The sequence below is a fragment of the Brienomyrus brachyistius genome, unplaced genomic scaffold (genome assembly GCF_023856365.1).
Source record: "Brienomyrus brachyistius isolate T26 unplaced genomic scaffold, BBRACH_0.4 scaffold152, whole genome shotgun sequence".
NCBI classification, from domain to species: domain Eukaryota; kingdom Metazoa; phylum Chordata; class Actinopteri; order Osteoglossiformes; family Mormyridae; genus Brienomyrus; species Brienomyrus brachyistius.
In genome coordinates this window covers 1-18,807 of record NW_026042427.1, presented here as the reverse complement: position 1 = coordinate 18,807, position 18,807 = coordinate 1, and the positions used below count along the sequence as shown (strand labels likewise).

General features: G+C 48.2%; 1 protein-coding gene across 1 annotated transcript in view; it reads left to right on the top strand.

Moving 5' to 3' along the window:
- Positions 1–17,869, top strand: part of agbl4 (AGBL carboxypeptidase 4) — a 298,733-nt gene extending 280,864 nt beyond the window's left edge. The window contains exon 7 of the mRNA XM_049005141.1: positions 17,733–17,869. Within this exon, the coding sequence (XP_048861098.1) occupies positions 17,733–17,797 (65 nt within the window). The 3' untranslated portion in view covers positions 17,798–17,869. The remainder of the gene's footprint in view (positions 1–17,732) is intronic.
- The last annotated feature ends 938 nt before the right edge of the window (positions 17,870–18,807 follow it).

The following is an 18,807-nucleotide window of genomic DNA, read 5'->3' as shown; positions in this document are numbered from 1 at the left end:
GAGTTCCCGGTAGGACCCCCAGACAGACCACATTTTTGCTCCCTCCCAGTTCCCGGTAGGACCCCCAGACAGTTCCCATTTTCTCTTCCTCCCAAAAATGCAAACTGACTGGGACTCCTCGAGAACCGAGGTTGGGAAACACCGAAGTGAAGCACCAGGCTGGCTCTGTGCTTCACCGGCTCTCCCTCTCTCACTCCCTTGCAGCCGGCATTCCAAATGGCTTCGATTCATGCAGAATGCTCCCTCAATTAAACAATCCAAAGCCGTCATGAATTTTTCATTTGTGGAGTCTTTAAGCTAATTAGCGCACAAATTAAGCACTTTACGGTGCAGCTTCACTAAAGGGGATGACATTGACGGCCAATGTCACTGTCACCGGGCTGTGCTGAGAAGCCATGCTAAAGCAGCTGATTAATATTCCTTCTGGTCTCTTTATTTTTCTTTGTCTGTACATCAGTCTGTCTCTCTGCAGATTGTCTCCTAGCCGCAATCTAACCCCCGTTATGGGAAGATTCTATAAGCAAGAGGGGAGATGCAATGTGGGAGAGGAATAAGTCGTCCACAGTACTTAATAATAGTCTGGCTGTATTACATTTATAAAATGTCACATCAATTTACCCCCATTACATTTTTATTGATTTTATTTAATATGTAAATTATTTTGTTTTGTTTTAGTCATCTGAGAAATCAGTGGGAGAAGACACTTAATATCTTAAAAGTCATAAAATATGTACAAATTTTGGATTATAATCAATTACATTCCTGTATCAGTGTGATGCGTTCAGTGAACACAGTAGGATGCCAGCTGTTTTTTGCTCATACTCTTTGATGAATATCAAGTTCATATTTTTGACAGATTTATTATTTTCAGTGGCAGTGCAGTAAACATTCCTACATGTAAGGTGGAAAATATGATGGTCATTAATTCCTTTTATTTAATTGTCCTCCTCCACTGTTTTAGCAACTTTTTATATTAGTGTTATTTTTGGCTAATTAAAAATGTATGAGCATTGGTATATATATATATATATATATATATATATTAGTGTCTGCCTCGTGCCCATTGCTTCCGGGATAGGCTCCGGACCCCCCGCCACCCAGTAGGATAAGCGGTTTGGAAAATGGATGGATATATATTTATAGTGCTGGAAGAGAGTGAGTAACTGCATAAAGACAGGTTGAGTTCTATAAATAAATTCATCATTCATCCATCAGACAATGCTTTGAAATGGAAATTTGAATTTCCATTATATTTAAATTAAGCCATATAATAAAATGCAAATTACCAGAAAACTATTAGGCTGTTATTGTATGAGTGTTAGCTAGTAATTAATTATTATTTTTTTAAAAACAGCATTTGATGGAATTTAATGTTGCAAATTAAAATTCTGCTTTTTTACCTTTAGTGGGCTGTGATTCTGGATTAGCAGAAAGTGGTGAAGTTAGCAGTGTAGAAATTTAACCAAGTTGGGAGAGAAACAGAAGGAATTCTGTGGGTGTGCGTGCGCTCAGAATGCTGTGTGTATTTCAGGCAGACGTCCCTGGCATCTCTTCTATAGCCCCTGTTGTCACATTGTGAACTGGTAGGTAGCGCAAATGTGTAGTGTTTATATTTTAATATAGTAATCATTAGATCAGATATCCAGAACTGTCTTATTTCCCCAAAATGTATGGAATACGGTAGGCAATATTTAATGTTTATGTTAAATATCTTGTCGGTACTGAAACTTTGTACTTGACACACTGGGAGCACTATGTTTGGACCTGTTATTAATGCTAAATTAGCTGCACTGAAAAGTTCAAAAGTTCACAAAGACTGCTAACACGTGAGGGGGGGGGGGGGGGGGGGGGGGTCCGCTGCTGAGACAAAGATGCACAGTGTACCCAAGCCAAACCTTTTAATATTGAAGATTCAGCGCTTTCACTACAGATGTTGCAGTATATATTATTAATATTCATATATTGTTTGATTTTATTTGATCCAAAACATTTTCAGCATTGTTTTTGGCTTACGCGTGTTTCTGCGATCTTCCGGCACTTTCCAAAAATATTCCCATTCAATTGTTCACGACAAACTCACGAATGACCAAAGCTGTGAATGTGATGGAGTCACGGTATTTCTACACAGTCAACATGAAGCACGTGTATTGCAGAACAGCCAGCCATCGCAGGGGGGCCCGGGAGACCTGCAGTGTGTTGCTGCAGTGTTTTCATGATTTTTCAGGCCAGACACATCTCAGATGGAAAATCGGAACTGCTCCTTACTCCCCCATCGATATCAAATCCACATTTTTTTGCCAGCCTCGACCCAATACCAATACTGGATATTGGATCAGTGCCACCTACAGTTCCAGCTATATAAATTTCTAACGTACTTTGCTCCCCAAAATGGATAGTTGCTTACACCTCATCAGCAAACTTATGAATTTGTTTCATTGTGCGTGCCAAACCAAGAATGATGTACCGGAAGGTACACTATCATTACATATACTGTTACAGCCCTATAATAGTTCTGTATACAATTCCTTTTTCGCTACATTATGGACATTTTGTTAAAATAAAAAAACATTTTAAAACCTTCATATATTTTGGTTCCAGATTCCATTTTAAATGTATTCAGCAGGATACAGTCATTTTACAATGAAATTAACAATTAATACTAAAAGGTGTTTCTGTTGCCTTTGTTTTTTAGTTGACAATAATAATTTAAATTTTTGAAATGATTATTTGTAAATAACTTAAAACAAATACAAAAAATTGGGGGGGATTTGTTTAGTCTTCAATTTATGACTTTTGAATTCAGGTTCCTGCTCTAAAATTGAATATGTTTTCAATGAACTCGGACTCAGCTACCCAGCTCTGGTAATGGACCCAATTTTGTCTCCCACTGGTCCCCTTTAGGACTCAGCCTTGACTTGGACTTGACTCGAGCACAACACTGTAGCATGATGTTTAACACCTGCTTGTGAATCTAGGTTCTGTCCATGTGTAGAAATGTATTCATTCGGTTGCTCTGCGGGTTTCCTCTGGGCTCTCTGCTTATTTTCTTGCAGTTCATAGACTGGCAGTCAGGCTAATTGGCATCTCTTAATTAAAAAAGTGCTGATTGTGTCTGATGGTGCGATTGTGTCTGTGCCCTGTAATGAACTGGCACCCATTCCTACAGTACATGTTTCCCCATCTGCTGCCCAATGCTTCCTGAGATCCATGTTCCCATGACCCCAACCATGATATGTGTCTGTTTTTATAGTTACACTGTTTAAACTTCCTCTGAAGTATGAGGTAGGTCTGCTGTTTTCCCTATTCCCATAATTTTCGCACCTAAAATACAGTAAGAAACAATTTTTTTCTAGTTAATAGATGTGTTTTTGTGTTTCCATTGATCAAAATGGTATTTCAGTTTTATGTACACAAAACAAACCAGTGATTGACTTGTTACATGGAAGTTGTGTGAATACAGTCACTGTGGCTTTGGTAGGATGAGTGTCTTGTAGCAGCTGTGTACAGGGAAGCAGCCGCGTTTGCACGCTGGCCGCAAGCTGCCAGCTCCGGCTCCCGCGGTTCAAACCCTCGCGCTAAGCAATTCCGCCTTTTGCGGACAGCACCAACATGCACATGGGATTATGTTAATAGGGCCAGTTTCTGGAGGTGGTGCTGATTAAATATTCATCAACTCAAGCTAGAAAAAAAATTAGGGATGAAGCATCAGAATTTCGCCATGAAGAGAATAATGGCTGAGTAAATAATGCATAGTTTCTAAACAATACATTCTGCGGTAAGAGGCGCCATTGTTTATCATATACAATTATATGGCCGCATGTGGATTTGGCTGAGCCTCGCTGAGTGGCGTGGGGAGTGTAAGAACGACTCCAGAGAGTGACTTCCCACATGGGAACATGACGGGTGCTTCAGTGCTGTCAAACTGGCATCTCTCATCGCACTCGACTTTGGCCAGAAGTCCAGACATTAGGACCCTTTACAGACTCAGATGTGACCTGACAAATGGGCTGAGCCCTGCAACTCTGGTTCACAGGCAGACTGCGGGATGCCAGCTGGTAATCTACTTGACAGGGTGTGGAGTCCCTGCCTCGCGGAAGTCACCATACCGACGGAAAGACCGCCGTTATGCGCCTGATTCGCTGGGCATGATGGGAATGGCATCAAACCCGCCATTCCTGTGAATTGGCCACTTTGACAGCCTTGTTCGAAAGTCAGCAGAAGGTCCTTAATGACAGGCTCTAAAAGTGGGCTGAGAGTGTTCTCCATCTTCTCTTTGGGACAGTTAAGAGATGGGGTGGGGTTCAGTGGCAGGTGTGTGTGGGTGTGTGTTCGGTGATGGCGTTCAGGAGGAACCCCGGAATCCTCTCTAACTGTGAGTAATTAGAAAGAACCTGCAGTTTTGTTAGCCATGATCGATGGGGCTGCATTAGTGGGAAAATTCTAATGAGGTAAAAATCTTTCAGCTAGTTTGCAGCATCCAATATATTTAGTTTGCTTATTTTTTTTTTTAATGAAACCTAATTCCCATTTGCAGTACCTGATTGCTGTTCTTGCCCTGTCCTTGGAAACAGTATCACTTATGACAGAGTTTTCCCTGAATGGAAAGAGCTCATCTGCGGGGAAAAAAATAAAGTTTTTTAACTGGTCACCAAAATATAAACGTTATTCAACATTTATTCTGTTGAGGGTAAAATAGATATTTAATGTAAAAAAACTGAATGCTTCTACTTATCATTATATGATGTATATCTATAATGAATTTATTCCATATTAACATTGGCAGTTTTTTTTTTTCCTAAAGTCAGACAAAGTATTAAGGAGATGTTGCGGGGAAACGAGAAAAACAGTTTATTTTTTTTCTTTCAAATATTCTGCAATAGTTCTTTAGCGTACTTTTTATTTAAATGGTAATGTGCCAAGAGTTAAACACGCATGGAAAATCGAGTTAAACAGAAAGAGGACTTCAGATAAGCAGCAGAAGGCAGCCTGCTTGAAAGGGACCGTGTGACTTTATCTTTGTCCTTCTCCCCTTTTCAAGTGGGCTACGAAGTTTGAAGCTAACGTCTCCCCCCACAGCTGTGAATAATTAATTAGGCTGGATAAATAATTCCATTCTTAAATCCCAGCATCCACAGACCCAATGCACGCCGACTGCCTCCCACGCCAGCCTTCTTTTCTGTCGGATAACGGCATTTCTGAAATTTTAATCTCTTTGTCTGCCGGGACCCTGATTGGGGCACAGTAGTTCCAGTAGGGAAGTCAAACATAATATGTTATGATATGACACTAAACCTCACCAACATGATGGGAGATATTGTTGGACAGGGGCGGAATCAAAGAGCAGAGGGGTGTGGTCCAGGTGTTGCCTGTATGAAAAAAAGTGCTTTCAGTTTCATCCATAGATAGAGCCATAGCTTGCAGGATGTTTCAGTACTAGGAGGCTTTGAGTTACTATGTTGCTGCTGTTTAATATACTTTGAAATTGTGGGTATTAAGATCTACACCTCCATGCTGCACCTGCATTAACTTTGAGCATCTCCAACCATTGAAGGACTCTGGGGAGCTTCTGGATAGGTCAGAGAGAGACGAGATTTGCAGCCTGCCCTTTCTGGAGGAGCTCTGGGGCGTACCCCAGACAGGAGAGTCCCAGCGGGCAGCTTGGTTCCCGAGGGAAGCCGATCGATCACGGTGGCCTGTGGCAGCTCCGTTGTTCAGGTCAGGTGTCACTAACCCCCTAACCCGCAGCAGTGTTCTTGGGAGTAAAAACAAACATAGACTCCAGGACAGATTGCTCGTGCTCGTGCTGGTGATGAATGTTATGATATGAGGAAGGGGCTCGATCTGTCTACTTCTTGGATACTTCCTGAGGGAGAAAGATCCAGAAAGACTGTGTTCTTCTGAACTGCTACATCTGGGCAGGACTTCAGTTCGAACTGCGCTGGAGTCTACATGTGCGACTTCGCCTTAACGCTGCGCCTCGTTACGGTACCTGACAGAGCCAGCTGCTGGCGTGCAGAGATCCGCAGGTACAAAGGTGCTTTAGAAGCCCGGGATCAGTTGAGACTGCGAACCCAGCGTAGCTGTGCACAGTGCCCGTTGTCAGTCTGTGAACACATGGCGCCGTGCTCCAGACTTCCAGAAAGAGTCGACTCTAAAATTCTGAAGCTTGCTGGAAGAATCGCTTGGAATACAGGAGTAATGAGCCCTCCCTTGGCGATCAGGCTGCCGCCGGAGTCTGTGGCTGTCAGCTCGGCTCCGCGTGGGACAGCGAGAGAGGAGCTGACATTAAGTTACTTTAAGATGCCTTTTATGTTAATTAGGCATCCCTCAGATTGTCTGACAGCTCGGAGGCTGAAGCCAGGGAGGTGGCACCTAGGCGCCGGAGATGGGGGTCAGAGCAGGGGGGCAGAGGGGGCAGCTCCCATTGCTGCTCCCGAGCAACTTCTTAGGGCTCTTAAACCTGGCGCTGTACTTCCTGGCTTACCGTCATGATTCCAAAGCCGTGGACCTCATTTCTGCAGTGAGACAACAGAGAATGAGCTCCTGGTGTGAACCGGAAGGCCGCGGCGGCGGGGGGTGGTGTTGGGGGATGGAGCTCAGCTGGAGCAGCGGCTGAGACAGGGTACCGGGGGGAAGCCTGCCAAAGCACTGCCCTCAAAGCGGGTGCCAACGGAAGGCATGCCAGAGCTTCCCTGGCACCGGCAGAGCTGCGAGATCCTGCTGCTCTGCTGTCAGTCTGCGCGGGTGCCGCCCTCACACCCCCGTCCCCCTCGCTGGTTTGGCCCGCGGTCCGCAGCCTGTTTCATCCAGATGCTGGCCTGTTCCTGCTTTACTCACCTTCCTCAGTATTGTAGCTCCTATCTCCCCTAGTCAGTTTGCCAGTCCTCAAAAAGACAAGTCAGACCTCCCTGCCACCCCACCCACCCAAATGGGCCGCCATTCTCTTGCACCATGCCGTGGCATTATGGGAATGAGGGTGGGCCACAAGTGAGTGGAATGCAGTTACTGTGGGGTCCAGTCCCCCTCCTCACCTCTGTACCTTGCATGAATTTCCTTGCTAAATATCCCCTGATCTTCTTCTGAGGGGTACGGGGATATCACAGCCTGTCGGGGGCTCCATCTCACAAGCCAGGCCAGGCCCTCAACCTAATCTGTTTAGTGTAAGAGTTGTGACGGCTTGCCCCCCGATGCTTGTACGAGTCTCACTGCAGAGTAAGTATTTATTCCGACAAGTTTAGTGGGACATTACTGCCCTGGTTTTGGTCCAGATCCTACAACCAACTGAACCAGAACAGCACTGCTTTTCCTTTTCTCATACCTTTGTTGCAGCAGAAAACCTTCAAAAAAATTTTAAAAATCAATGTATAATATGCCAATAACAATCTGATTTTGTTTCATGGAAACGGATTAATCATCTTCCCTTCATTTCTTATGGGAAAAATTCATTTGGTATACGTCCTGTTTGGTATAAGTCCAAGGATCTGGAACGGATTAAGGATGTATACTGAGGTACCACTGTGTGTGTGTGTGTGTGTGTGTGTGTGTGTGTGTGTGTGTGTGTGTGTGTGTGTGTGTGTGTGTGTGTATATGTGTGTGTATAAAAAAACATATATATATATATATATATAATGAGAATAACCATACTGAACCATAATAATGAGAAGTAACATTTAATTTCATCTCTAGGCCTTTCATAGGATGGTTTCTATACCCCTGGCCGTCTTGTGCCATCTTCAGGATCACGGGTTTGAATCCGGCCCCAATTAGAATCCGCTTGTTCTGTAAAAGCTTGCATGGGTTTCTTCTTGGGATTTTGATGCCATAAATCACCCTCAGTGTGTCAGCTTGTCCTGCAATGAACTTGACTGATAAATTTATTATTCTGCATTCAGTTTTCTGCAAGCGTTGTAAATCTACTGTTATCTTAATCTCTTAATAATATTGGAATGAAAATCCTTAACAGCACAGAAATATCGGTGCCGGTACCAAAAATATTCACCTATTTAGAAGTTAAAACAAAAATGTGAATAAAATCAATTTCTGCCATCTGGTCATTTATTAAATTCAACCACAGTCACAGAAATGAAGTATCGGTGTTGAGGTGTTCGTTTGGCTCTCGAACAAAGTGAAGGTGCCTGAGAGATGTTCTGATGCCTGAACGTGCTCCGGCCTGCCTCAGCCAGCGCTGCGTTCATTAATTCAGAAAAGAATTGGAAAGTGAATGAATTTTGCAGAGTAAACAATTCTATGCCTGGTAGCATTTTATGTTACCATAGATCACTTTTCCATTTTGTGTAGTAATTTCCATTTTTTCCATTTCTGCTACTCGTTTTAGAACGAAGATAAACTTTCTGTTGGCTTCATCAGCTCTTTAAAAACTAAGGATTGTCTTTTGAGAGCAGCCCAGTTACAGAAGCTGGCCATTTGTGTTTTTTTTTTAGATAATTAAAATGCTAGCGTGTGACATAATGTGTGATTATGTATATGCTTATTTGCTAAATTCACCTTTTACAGTCGCTCCATCCATCCACTTTTCCTGGCTGGGTCATGAGGATGCAGTCCTTCTTGCAGGGGACACCACGCAATCTCACACTCTGAGCATTTTTTTTTTGTGATAAAAACGCCTTTTTTTGCATCGATATCCATCTGGTTCTCTGGTTTCCTCTTACGATTCAAAGATATGTGCTTAGGTAAAATGGCAGCACTAAGTTACTCGTGATGTACTAGTATGTGCCCTAGCATCCCGTCTAGAGGTATCCCCTGCCACTAGGGACAGACTGGCATCCCGTACAAGGGAGTCCCCTGCCATTAGGGCGGTGGTTCTCAAAGTCGGTCCTCGGGCCCCACTGCCCTGCTTGTTTTCCTGCTATCCCTGCCCCACACACAAGTCCCATCTGTCTTTCAGCTTCTGATTGACTGAACACACCTGATCCAGGTAATCAGCAGTGTTTAGGGCAGGGATAGCTGGAACAAGTGGGGCCTGAGGACCGAGTTTGAGAACCACTGCACTAGGGACAGACTGCCATCCCGTCCAAAGGTGTCCCCTGCCTTCTGCCCCATGCCACTAGGAATAGACTCTAAGTCTACTGTGACCACATACTGGAAAACTGATGGAAGTGTGGTTATGGAGAAATCATAGAAAGGCCTGTGCATAGACAGGGTAGATCCTGTGTGCCCATTCATGCATAAATAATAGTTCAGTTTTACATTTAAAGTCACTACCCCCAACCCTGAACAGGTATAGCAGTTAGATGGATGGACTAAAGTCACATTTTGACCTGAACCCCACGTCTTTGCCAATGTTTCATGAAGCTGAGCTTCTATCTTTTTCTGAAGCTGAAATTGTTTATCTTATGATTGAGGCTCAGGTCTTATCCTTCTAGCCCTTCTGGTGTCTCCTGTGTCCTGTCCTGCTCTCGGCTCTCAGTGCTACCCGCTCTGTCCTCTGGAAGCTGTCAGTGCCGGGGTGTGTGTGTGCGTGTGTGTGTGTGTGTGCGTCACCATGGGATTCTGTAGCTGGGGACTGTTGGAGGGGCAGCATCTCGGGACGCGCTGCCTCGTCCTCCTGTCTGACAGCAAAGGTCACGGCCATCTCCTGTCAGGCTCTCTGCACTGCTGACAGCCGTCCACCGGGACCTCGGCCTGGCCTCTTCCCACTGACGCCCCGTGCCAGCCATTAATATTTTATTACTGTTTTTCCCGTTATCTTTTAATCGCGGCCATTTCCTTCCTCATGGGGGGTGCCGTGTGGATGTGGCATGGAGATCGGAACTCGGAAAAGCACTCCGAAAGCCACACCGTGAAGATCTCCAGCATTTACGGGGAATTCCCTTGACAGAATGAGAGCCCCGGCCAGGTTTCGGACCCTCTGCCTGTGTGAGCTCCATCATCGGCTGCCGTGTCTGTCCTCACAGCTAGGATGAGGCTGCTCGCTGTTCAGATGGTCACTGAATATGATTCTCATGCTCTCCGAGATACAGCAGGCAGGCTTGTGGGGTGAAGTGTCGCTGGTTCTGAGGGACGTATCTGAGCAACTGGCCCGTGTGACTCTCAGTTCTCGACTGGACATTGGAGGGTAGTGGTGTCTGTCAGTGTCCCCCCCCCATTTAACAATAATGTAAATTATCATCATAGAGCTTTTAGTTTTGTCACTCATGCTGAAGGTCCGCTGAAGGTCCAGCTGGTCGCTGGGACCCCGGGGGTCTTCAGGTCAAAGCCGTTTGCTCTCCGACTTGTTCCACGGACACAGGGGGTTGAGGGTGAAACATCAACCTCGCATCTCAGCGCCCAGCTGAATTAGTGGTTTATCGCTGGCTGTTTGACGCATTTCCATTAACCATGTGTTTCAGTATCTCCTGTTTTCATGTCCATCACAGAAAGAGGGGTGTGTCTATCCTCTGCAAAATGTGTCAGTGATTCTGGCATCTTTAAGTCCACATCATATTCCTCATACCCGGCTGGGCGCCGCCTAGAGGCCATTTCCTGCGTCAGCCATGGTCACCTTCATCCATGTTTGGAAATACCAGACACTTCAGTCAACTTCACGTCGTTCTGGCCTGATGTGATGGACCTCTTTCTCCTCCGCCCCTTCCAATTCAGCGCACACTATACTCCTGATGGATGGGGGGGGTGTCTTTGCCCCTGTATTACATAAGCAGTGAGCCGCTCCAATTAGGGAGACCCACTCCACCCATGGGGGCCCCCAACTTCAAGGGCTATACCCTTGGCTGTGGGCTCCTCTCCGCTTTACACACCTCTGAGGGCCTTTCATTTATACTTGAACTCGGTATATTCTGTGCAGACAGGGGGCACATGGACATGGGACATGTGGACATACAGACAGGGGGCAGGCAGACAGGGGGCAGGCAAACATGGGACACACAGGATGGACGTGAGGTGCTTGGACACAGGACAGGCAGATATAGGGCATGTGGACACGGGAACCCAACACTGGCCAGATGGATTCAGGGCATGTGGACACAGGGCAGGAAGGCACAAGCCAGACAGACAGGGGCCATGTGGAAATAGGACATGTGGACACAGGGCAGGAAGGCACAAGCCAGACAGACAGGGGCCATGTGGAAATAGGGCATGTGGACACAGGGCAAGCACATGTGGGGCAGGTGGACATGAGGCACGTGGACACGAGGTAGGCAGACACAGGGCACATGGAAACAGGGCAGATAGATACAGGGTATGTGAACATAGTGGAGGCTGACACTGGCCAGATGGATAAAGGTCATGTGAACATAGGGCACACGGACACAGGGCAGATGGGCACAGAGCATGTGAACACAGGGCAGATGGACACAGAGCATGTGAACATAGGGCACATGGACACAGAGTATGTGAACACAGGGCAGATGGACACAGAGCATGTGAACACAGGGCACATGGACACAGGGCAGATGGACACAGAGCATGTGAACACAGGGCACATGGACACAGGGCAGATGGACACAGAGCATGTGAACACAGGGCACATGGACACAGGGCAGATGGACACAGAGTATGTGAACACAGGGCAGATGGGCACATGGACACAGGCAGATGGGCACATGGACACAGGGCAGATGGGCACATGGACACAGGGCAGATGGACACGAGCATGTGAACACAGGGCACATGGACACAGGGCAGATGGACACAGAGTATGTGTACATAGGACACACGGACACAGGGCAGATGGACACAGAGTATGTGTACACAGGGCACACGGACACAGGGCAGTTGGACACAGTAGGCAGACACAGGCACAAGGGCACATGTAAAGTACATGGAAATGTCCAGAGGCTGGTGCCTTTCTGTTGCCAGAGAACTGGTCAGGCAGGGGGGTCCTATCAACTAGAAGCCTAGTTTCTACTATCACAGCCCCCCCCCCTTATTTCTTACTCAATCTACATAAAAAAGGGATGGATTATCGATGGGGAGTTGCCTCCCAGACAGGGCTATATTCCACAGATAGCTAATCTCTCAGAAGTCCTGTTTGTTCTTGAGGTTTGCCCCCACTACAAACATTTCCTTGATCAAAGCTCTATGAAAGGCCCCGCCACTTCAAACATGGGCCCTGATTCCGTGGCTTCGGCCGGCCCCGTTCGTTGGCATGGCAACATCTTTAATCCCTCCGCCCGCCGTCGCAGGTAGCCAGGAGTGCAAAGGAGACGAACGAAAGGCCTAATTTGAATGAGCTTTTTTCGTGGCTTACTTAATTGATTTCAAAGGTGAGCTGTGAGGAATTACAGAAGCACTGAGCAGGCGTATGAGCGTGCAGCCCGTTTCTTGCGAGCGAACACGCAACCCCCAGTGCCTCCCGCAGCACCTGGCTTGCTGATCCAAGCAGCAGCGCATTAAAAACATGCGACATATTTATCGCCGCAAAATTGGAAAAATTGACTGGTGTGTAAAACTCGACATTTTTGGGAGGTTTCTCTTAAAGGATCATTTTGGGGGGTGGGGTGTAGGTGTCTAAATGTGCATTTTTGCACACTGTGAATTGCCTAGAAGTAAGTGATTCATAGTCAAGGAAGTATAGGCCCCTGGCTAGAGTAATTTTGTTGAAGCATGCATGGTTTTTGTTAACAGAATATTAAAGAGGCCTGGAACATCACGCAGCACTCGTTTGGTATGAATAGCATGAGCAGGTCGTAACACATCTTTGCTGTGGCTTCATTGGAGGAGGATAAACAAGGCTGTGGACTCCTATTACATATATCATTACCTCCTGTGCCTTGATTTTTGTAATCATGTCTCAGACGGGGGGGCGGGTGCTTTTTCTCACACTGTGCATATCCGTGTTTGGAATTCAGCCCCAGTGTCCGTCCTGTTAGGAACACTCCAGTTTACATGCTTCTCTGTTAAACATGAGCTTGGAGCTGGTCTCACATCTTCTCCTCCGCTTTGCTAAGCTGAAGAGTCAAGGGGTCAAGATTAATTATTGTTTTAATAATAATAAGACGAAGAATAACAGTAATTGTTTGCTTTTACTGTCACAATTGCACAAGCTAGAGCGTAGCCTCAGGTGGGATTATGTAGAGTGTTTCAGTCTTTACCCGAGCCAGCGCATTCCACTAAATTACCTGACATGCGATCGATTCGCCTAAAATCCGTGGTAAACTTTTTCCCAGATGACAGCCATGGCAGAAACCCACAAGGCGTCATTAACATCCGCAGCTTAATTATAGATCACGATAGACGCATTAGGATTCATCTTAATTGGTGTAGCAATTATTTCTGCACCAACCCTGCAGTCTTCACCGTGCTTAGCCCTCACACAGACCGTCGTGAAATGCAGCGTCACACACTGTCTGACCAGGTGGGGCTCTGCCGCGTTAACTGGGACGGCATGTCCGCATCTCACTGTCTCTACAAGACCCGCCTGCCTACCTGCTCCCCCACCCCCCGGTGTTTGTCCCCACGGTAACAGGCTCGCGGTGGCGTTCCAGGCGGAAACAAGCACATGCGGGTGACAGGAGTGGAGTCATACTTTTAAATAGCAGCAGCCCATTAGCGTGTTATTAACGGGGTAATGGACTGTCACTAAACTGCCATGTGACATTGCCACGATGTGTCCCTCCTGCTCATGTGTGACACCGTATGGCCACGTGGGGGTGGGAGGAGCAACGCCAACGCTCTTCCACCTGTCGGTGAACCTGGTTTGACACCAAGGAACTTGGGGTTGATCTCCGGAACCTTCCAAGCAAATCATCCATTTAGTGTCGGTCTGAAGAGACTGGGAGATGCTTACTTAACCACAGCTGTTTATACCCGCCTGCTCTCTTGCAGGATGTCTACCTCATGTGGTCCGTTTTAATTAAATAATTTCATATACAGTGCATCAATTACTTTTTTTTTCACCCCCCCCCCCCCCCCCCCCCCCCCCCCACTTTGCTCAGTCGTTGACCAAGGGACCGCTGGGACTCAGCGGGAATAAAAGGCAGGAATCTCTGTGAAATAATCTGGTAGCAATCATTCAGCGCCTTGGGCTAAAAGCGGCGATTGCATTTGAATGCATCTTTAGAGAATATGAGATAAAGATTGGCAGAATAAGAGAGCCTGTAAATTGAGTGTCAGGGATCTCACTCAATATTGTGGGAAAGAGAGTGGGGGGGGCGGTGGCGGTGAGAGAAATTAAACCTTGGAGCTGTAACAGTGTAATAAACTTTGGTGCAGTGAGAGCTTTCGCGTCTGCTCTTTTTTGCACTCAGAAATTATTTATAAGTCTGTGGGGAATAGAACTAATAACATGTATTAAGAAATTGCTGTGAGTTCCCTTCAGCTCGGAGCCTGACACTTGCTGTGTTTGTGTCCGTACCGGGGAATTGCCACAGACAACACTGCAGCGTACTTTAATACGTTTATATCGTAAACCAATATGGTCCTGGGCCACCTCTAGTGCGGGCCGGATAGTGCCAAGATACGCTTCTCTTAAAAAGAACAGAGAAATGGGCTTTAACTCACAGAGGAGATATGACTGGGCTGAAGTTTGCCTTGGCGTGGGATAGGGGATTGGAAAGCCCCTGCTCTGCCACAGGGGGGGCACCATCCTCACCTTTTTCTGCCTCCCTCATGTCTCACAGGAGGTCGGACCTGGGGCAGTTTCAGTGGGGGCTACGCTGTTAAATGGGAAACTCTCTGGGCTGTGAATGCCGCCCCCCTGCCCAGTTACACAGGGTAGGGCAGCGCAGCGGGGGTGTACATCCCGGGGAAATCATTCCTCCTCCTTCTTTCATCTTATTTGTAACTTGTCCTTTCAAGCAAGACAGCCCTAAAGTTCAGCGGCAAATTCTTCAAAAAAAAAGTCCATTATTTGCTGCCTCTGACTCCATATCAAGCTGCAAACAGGCCGCTCGCTCCCCCGCTTTCTCCTCCTGTCAGATTTTTTTGAAGGGAAGAAGTCGCGATTTGTGCAGGAAGCTCCAGTGGGTGACTGCAAGCAGACGGCGCGGGAAGGCTGCCGGAGGGCTGGGTGATGGGCGGCTCTTCGCTGTGCCTCGAAGCCGGCCGTGGGCTGTCGCCCTGCTCCTGCAGGCCGTCTTTATGTAGTTCAGCTCAGCTCCTTGCGGTCCACATCTGTGCCGACCTCTGCCAGAGGGCTTGATAATCTGCCTCGGCAGCGTCAGAAGGCAGCAGCGGCCAACTACTGCAGCCCACTTAGTGAAGCTTTATAATTCACACAGCGAGGAGCACTTCTGCTGAGACGTCTCTGATTGGGGAAGAGGGACACCCCCCCCCCCCCCCCCCGACTGCTCCTGCCTGGCCTTCTTCGCAGCCTTGAGTGGCTCCCTTTGCCTTTGACTCCACAGGACCCCCTGCTCCTCAGGGCCATGGCGTGAGCATCTTGATTGCAGGGAATAGATCTTCAATCACGGCACCTTCAGCATTTCATCCAGGAGGGCTCTAGCCTCGTTTGTTTTGGGTGGGGGGGTATTTACATGCTCAGCTCTGGACGGTCCCTCTCACGAGTCAGTTTTAGGGTCGAGTGTTGCGACGTGGCTTTCGGTGTCGTTTTCCAGTGCCCGGCTGCGGAAGCCTCTCGCTCTGATTGCCCACTTCAGGCGCGTGCCGCTGTGCCGTCCGGAGAGCCTCGCGCTTTGCCTGTTTTTCTCCCCCCTCCACGGGGTCGCTACAGCCCCCATTGTCTTCCATGCTTCGGCTCACACTGGGGTTATTTTTAGAGAACGGCCTGCCTGCACTGCGGAGCTTGACGGCTTTGTCCTATCAGGGTCCTTCTCGCTCCCCGTCCTGCCCACTTGCTTGATGGCATTCGGGTTGTGTGTGACCTTTACGGACGGCCACCGTAACATTTATCCTGCGGGGGGTGCTAGCGAGGGGCAGGGGCAGAGGTGCTGATCTGCACTTTGACACACCTTCCCAGATAAGATGGACCAAATAAATCTGGCGCAGGCTGGCAGCTCAGGGCTCCAGGAGCCTGATTTTGTTTCTCGCTCAGCCTATTTGGAGGAAACAGAATAGCACCGTAAAGCTCTATTGCTTTTAAAGCCATTCCTGTCCTTGAGGGGCAGTGGCAGGGCTGGGGGTGGGGCAGGGTGGGGGGGGGGGCGAGAGGTGTTCGCGCTCAGCCGCCTGGGCAGAGAGACAGCCTCTTATTTGTCGCAGCTGTTGTTTAAATTGAATGCCGGTGACAATTTACAGCCAGCGTCCAGCCCGGAGATGACGTGTGGGGGGGGCGGGGGGGGGGAGTGAGGCTAATTTACTACGTGGCTGGGGTCAGGGGCAAGGTAACGGGGTCTCCGTTGCTGCTGGGGGGGTGCCCCATTTCCATCCACACCCATACACAGCCCTTCTCTCATTGGCTTGCTCATTACACTCCGCGACAGTCATTCGCCAGCAGATTGGCTTATTAAGATAAGCAGAGCAATTACGACCCACTTAAGGAGGGATCGCTGGCTCGACGCCACTGTGACATCTGAACCATTCTGCCTGCGACAGTCGTCATGTGACACACGGGACCACCGACGGCGTCCAGTCAATGCAGCGATGCGGTGTCCCGGCAAAGGGGGTGGCGTACCTGATATGAGTGGCTCACCGTGTGATATATGCAGTCACTTTGTGTGTTATCATGCCAAATTAAAAAGTAAAGGAGAACAATGGAGCGACATATCTGAGTAACCTTCAAATACCGTTCACTTTATATTGTTTGTCAAACACGCTCCTTCTTCTCTGCCCCATTTGCATATTTATCAGGCGAGCCATCTTTTACCGTTTTATTTCCTTGCTGAATGTGACCTTCCCAGGTAAGGCGGCGGCTGGGGGCTGTGCGCCTGCTTCCCTCGCCTATCTCTCAGTCACAGCCAATTCCTTCCTCACCACACGCCGCTTTCGCTCTTTCTGACAGCCCTGAGTGACGGGAACATCCCAGGCGTGTATGATAGCGGGGGGGGGAGGGTGGCTGTAGCTGTGTGCCCCTTCTGGCGAGACAATCCCCCCCCGCACCCCTGGTGTTACCGGTCTCCGTGGCGATAGGTGCACCTCCTCTGAACTGCCTGTAGGGTGCCGGATGCCGATGCCCACTGTCCGGTCTCCAGTTGTTTAATTAGCGGTGCCTGTGTCTTAACAAGAACAGATCTCCCCCTTTGCTTAAAATAACCAGCGATAAAATGAATTACTGAGCATATGTAGGGATGTTTCATGCTGCCTTTTAGACACTAAACTAAAATAAAGTGGGCTGAATCACTGATGCAGCGAAAAAAAGTGAGTTTAGTCCCCAAAGCACATTTGTCTTGTTTTTAAAAGCTATTTTTTATCTTTTTCCCGTGGTTGTTACTGAGTTCCCCGGACGTCACAGCCTTCTGGCCTCTCCATTGATATTGAGCACCACCTGGTGGTGGAGACTGAGCACTGATATGAGGAGCCCAGACTGAGGGGGATTTCCTGGTGCCGAAGGAGTTGCTGTAGATCTTTACTGTGCTCCAGGCTGCAGCAGAAACAGTGGCGATGAAACAGAGATAAATTGACATGTACATTTTGCATACCAACGTCTGTTTGTCCACTAAGGCTCTTTCTGGGTTGTCACCCAAGTGACCTTATATTATGACTGGAGGGTAGAAGCCTGGATTACAAGGAGGGGGGGTCATGCTTTGGCCAAGCCCCGTCCAGCCGTCTTCGATGTGTGGGCCAGAATCAAGCCGCATCCCGTCATCTGACACAAGGCAGCATGTGGCGTCTGCTGCAGGCACAGCCGGGATCCGTAGCTAATGGAATTTCGCACGCAGGCGGCGGCGAACGCAGCGATCCGTCTGCGATTCCTGGGGACCGGCTGAGCCGCGTGCCTTTCTGAAGGACGACGGGAAGAGAAACTCACAATCAGGGCAGGGGAGTCTTTGCTGATTTTTAATGTTTCATGTTTACAGCCCAGACCTCGCATTGTCACCAGCAAGTGTTTGTTTTTTGTTTAAATTCTGAGAAAAAAGGCTGGGGGGTGAGGGAAGGGGTGGGTCCCAATTTCCAATTAGCATTTTCCTGCCTCAGCACAAGCCCAGCCGGGATCAATAGGATATTAAGCTTGTGTACATAGCGCTGAAGTACAGCCTTGCTCTGGCTTGTCTGATCGACGGCGCATGAGGGCAGGTGGAGCTCACCACGTGAAATATTACTGTGGCTTCCACATGGGCCTTTCGGGGGACATCGGCCCTGTGGTTTGGGTATCCTTGGTTCACGATATAAACGTGATAGCGGGCAGTTTGCCTTGTGGGGGGGTATTTCAGTTCCCCCAAGGAAACCAAAGCCATGGGTTGGCGAGTAAGAAAAGATTTGCCATGTTAGTATAAATGGGCGTCTCTCATGGATGAGCAGGAGCTCTGAGGCCGCTCTCCCAGCTGGGGCTGGTCATGAAACCGGGTCATGTGGGGATCTACTGAGGAGGGGGGGTGACCAGGCTGCCAAATGCGGGCTTTTATTACAGGGAGTGACAAGCAGTCACCCTCTGGCAGGTGCCGGCAAACCCAAACCTCAGGTAGCATTAGCGGGCGGGTGAATGTGAATGTCACGTCCCTGGTGGTGCCGCGCCAAACTTCGGGAGTGGGGGGGGGGGGGGGGGGGGGATGAGAGATCCCTGCCACCTGTTTTTATTCCCCACTATGAACAGGCTTTTTATTCTGAGCTGGTCCTTACCTCTCTCACAGGTGTTTGATGTTTTAGGCCTCAGTGCCAGAGTGAAGTCGCAGGTCAGCTTTGGTCCTGGTGCCCCCCCACCCCCCAGCTCCTGTCATCTTCAGCTGCCCCCCCCACATCACTTATTTACGGCGATGCTCTTGGAGCTGTAGCCGGCTATGATGGATTAACTGAGAT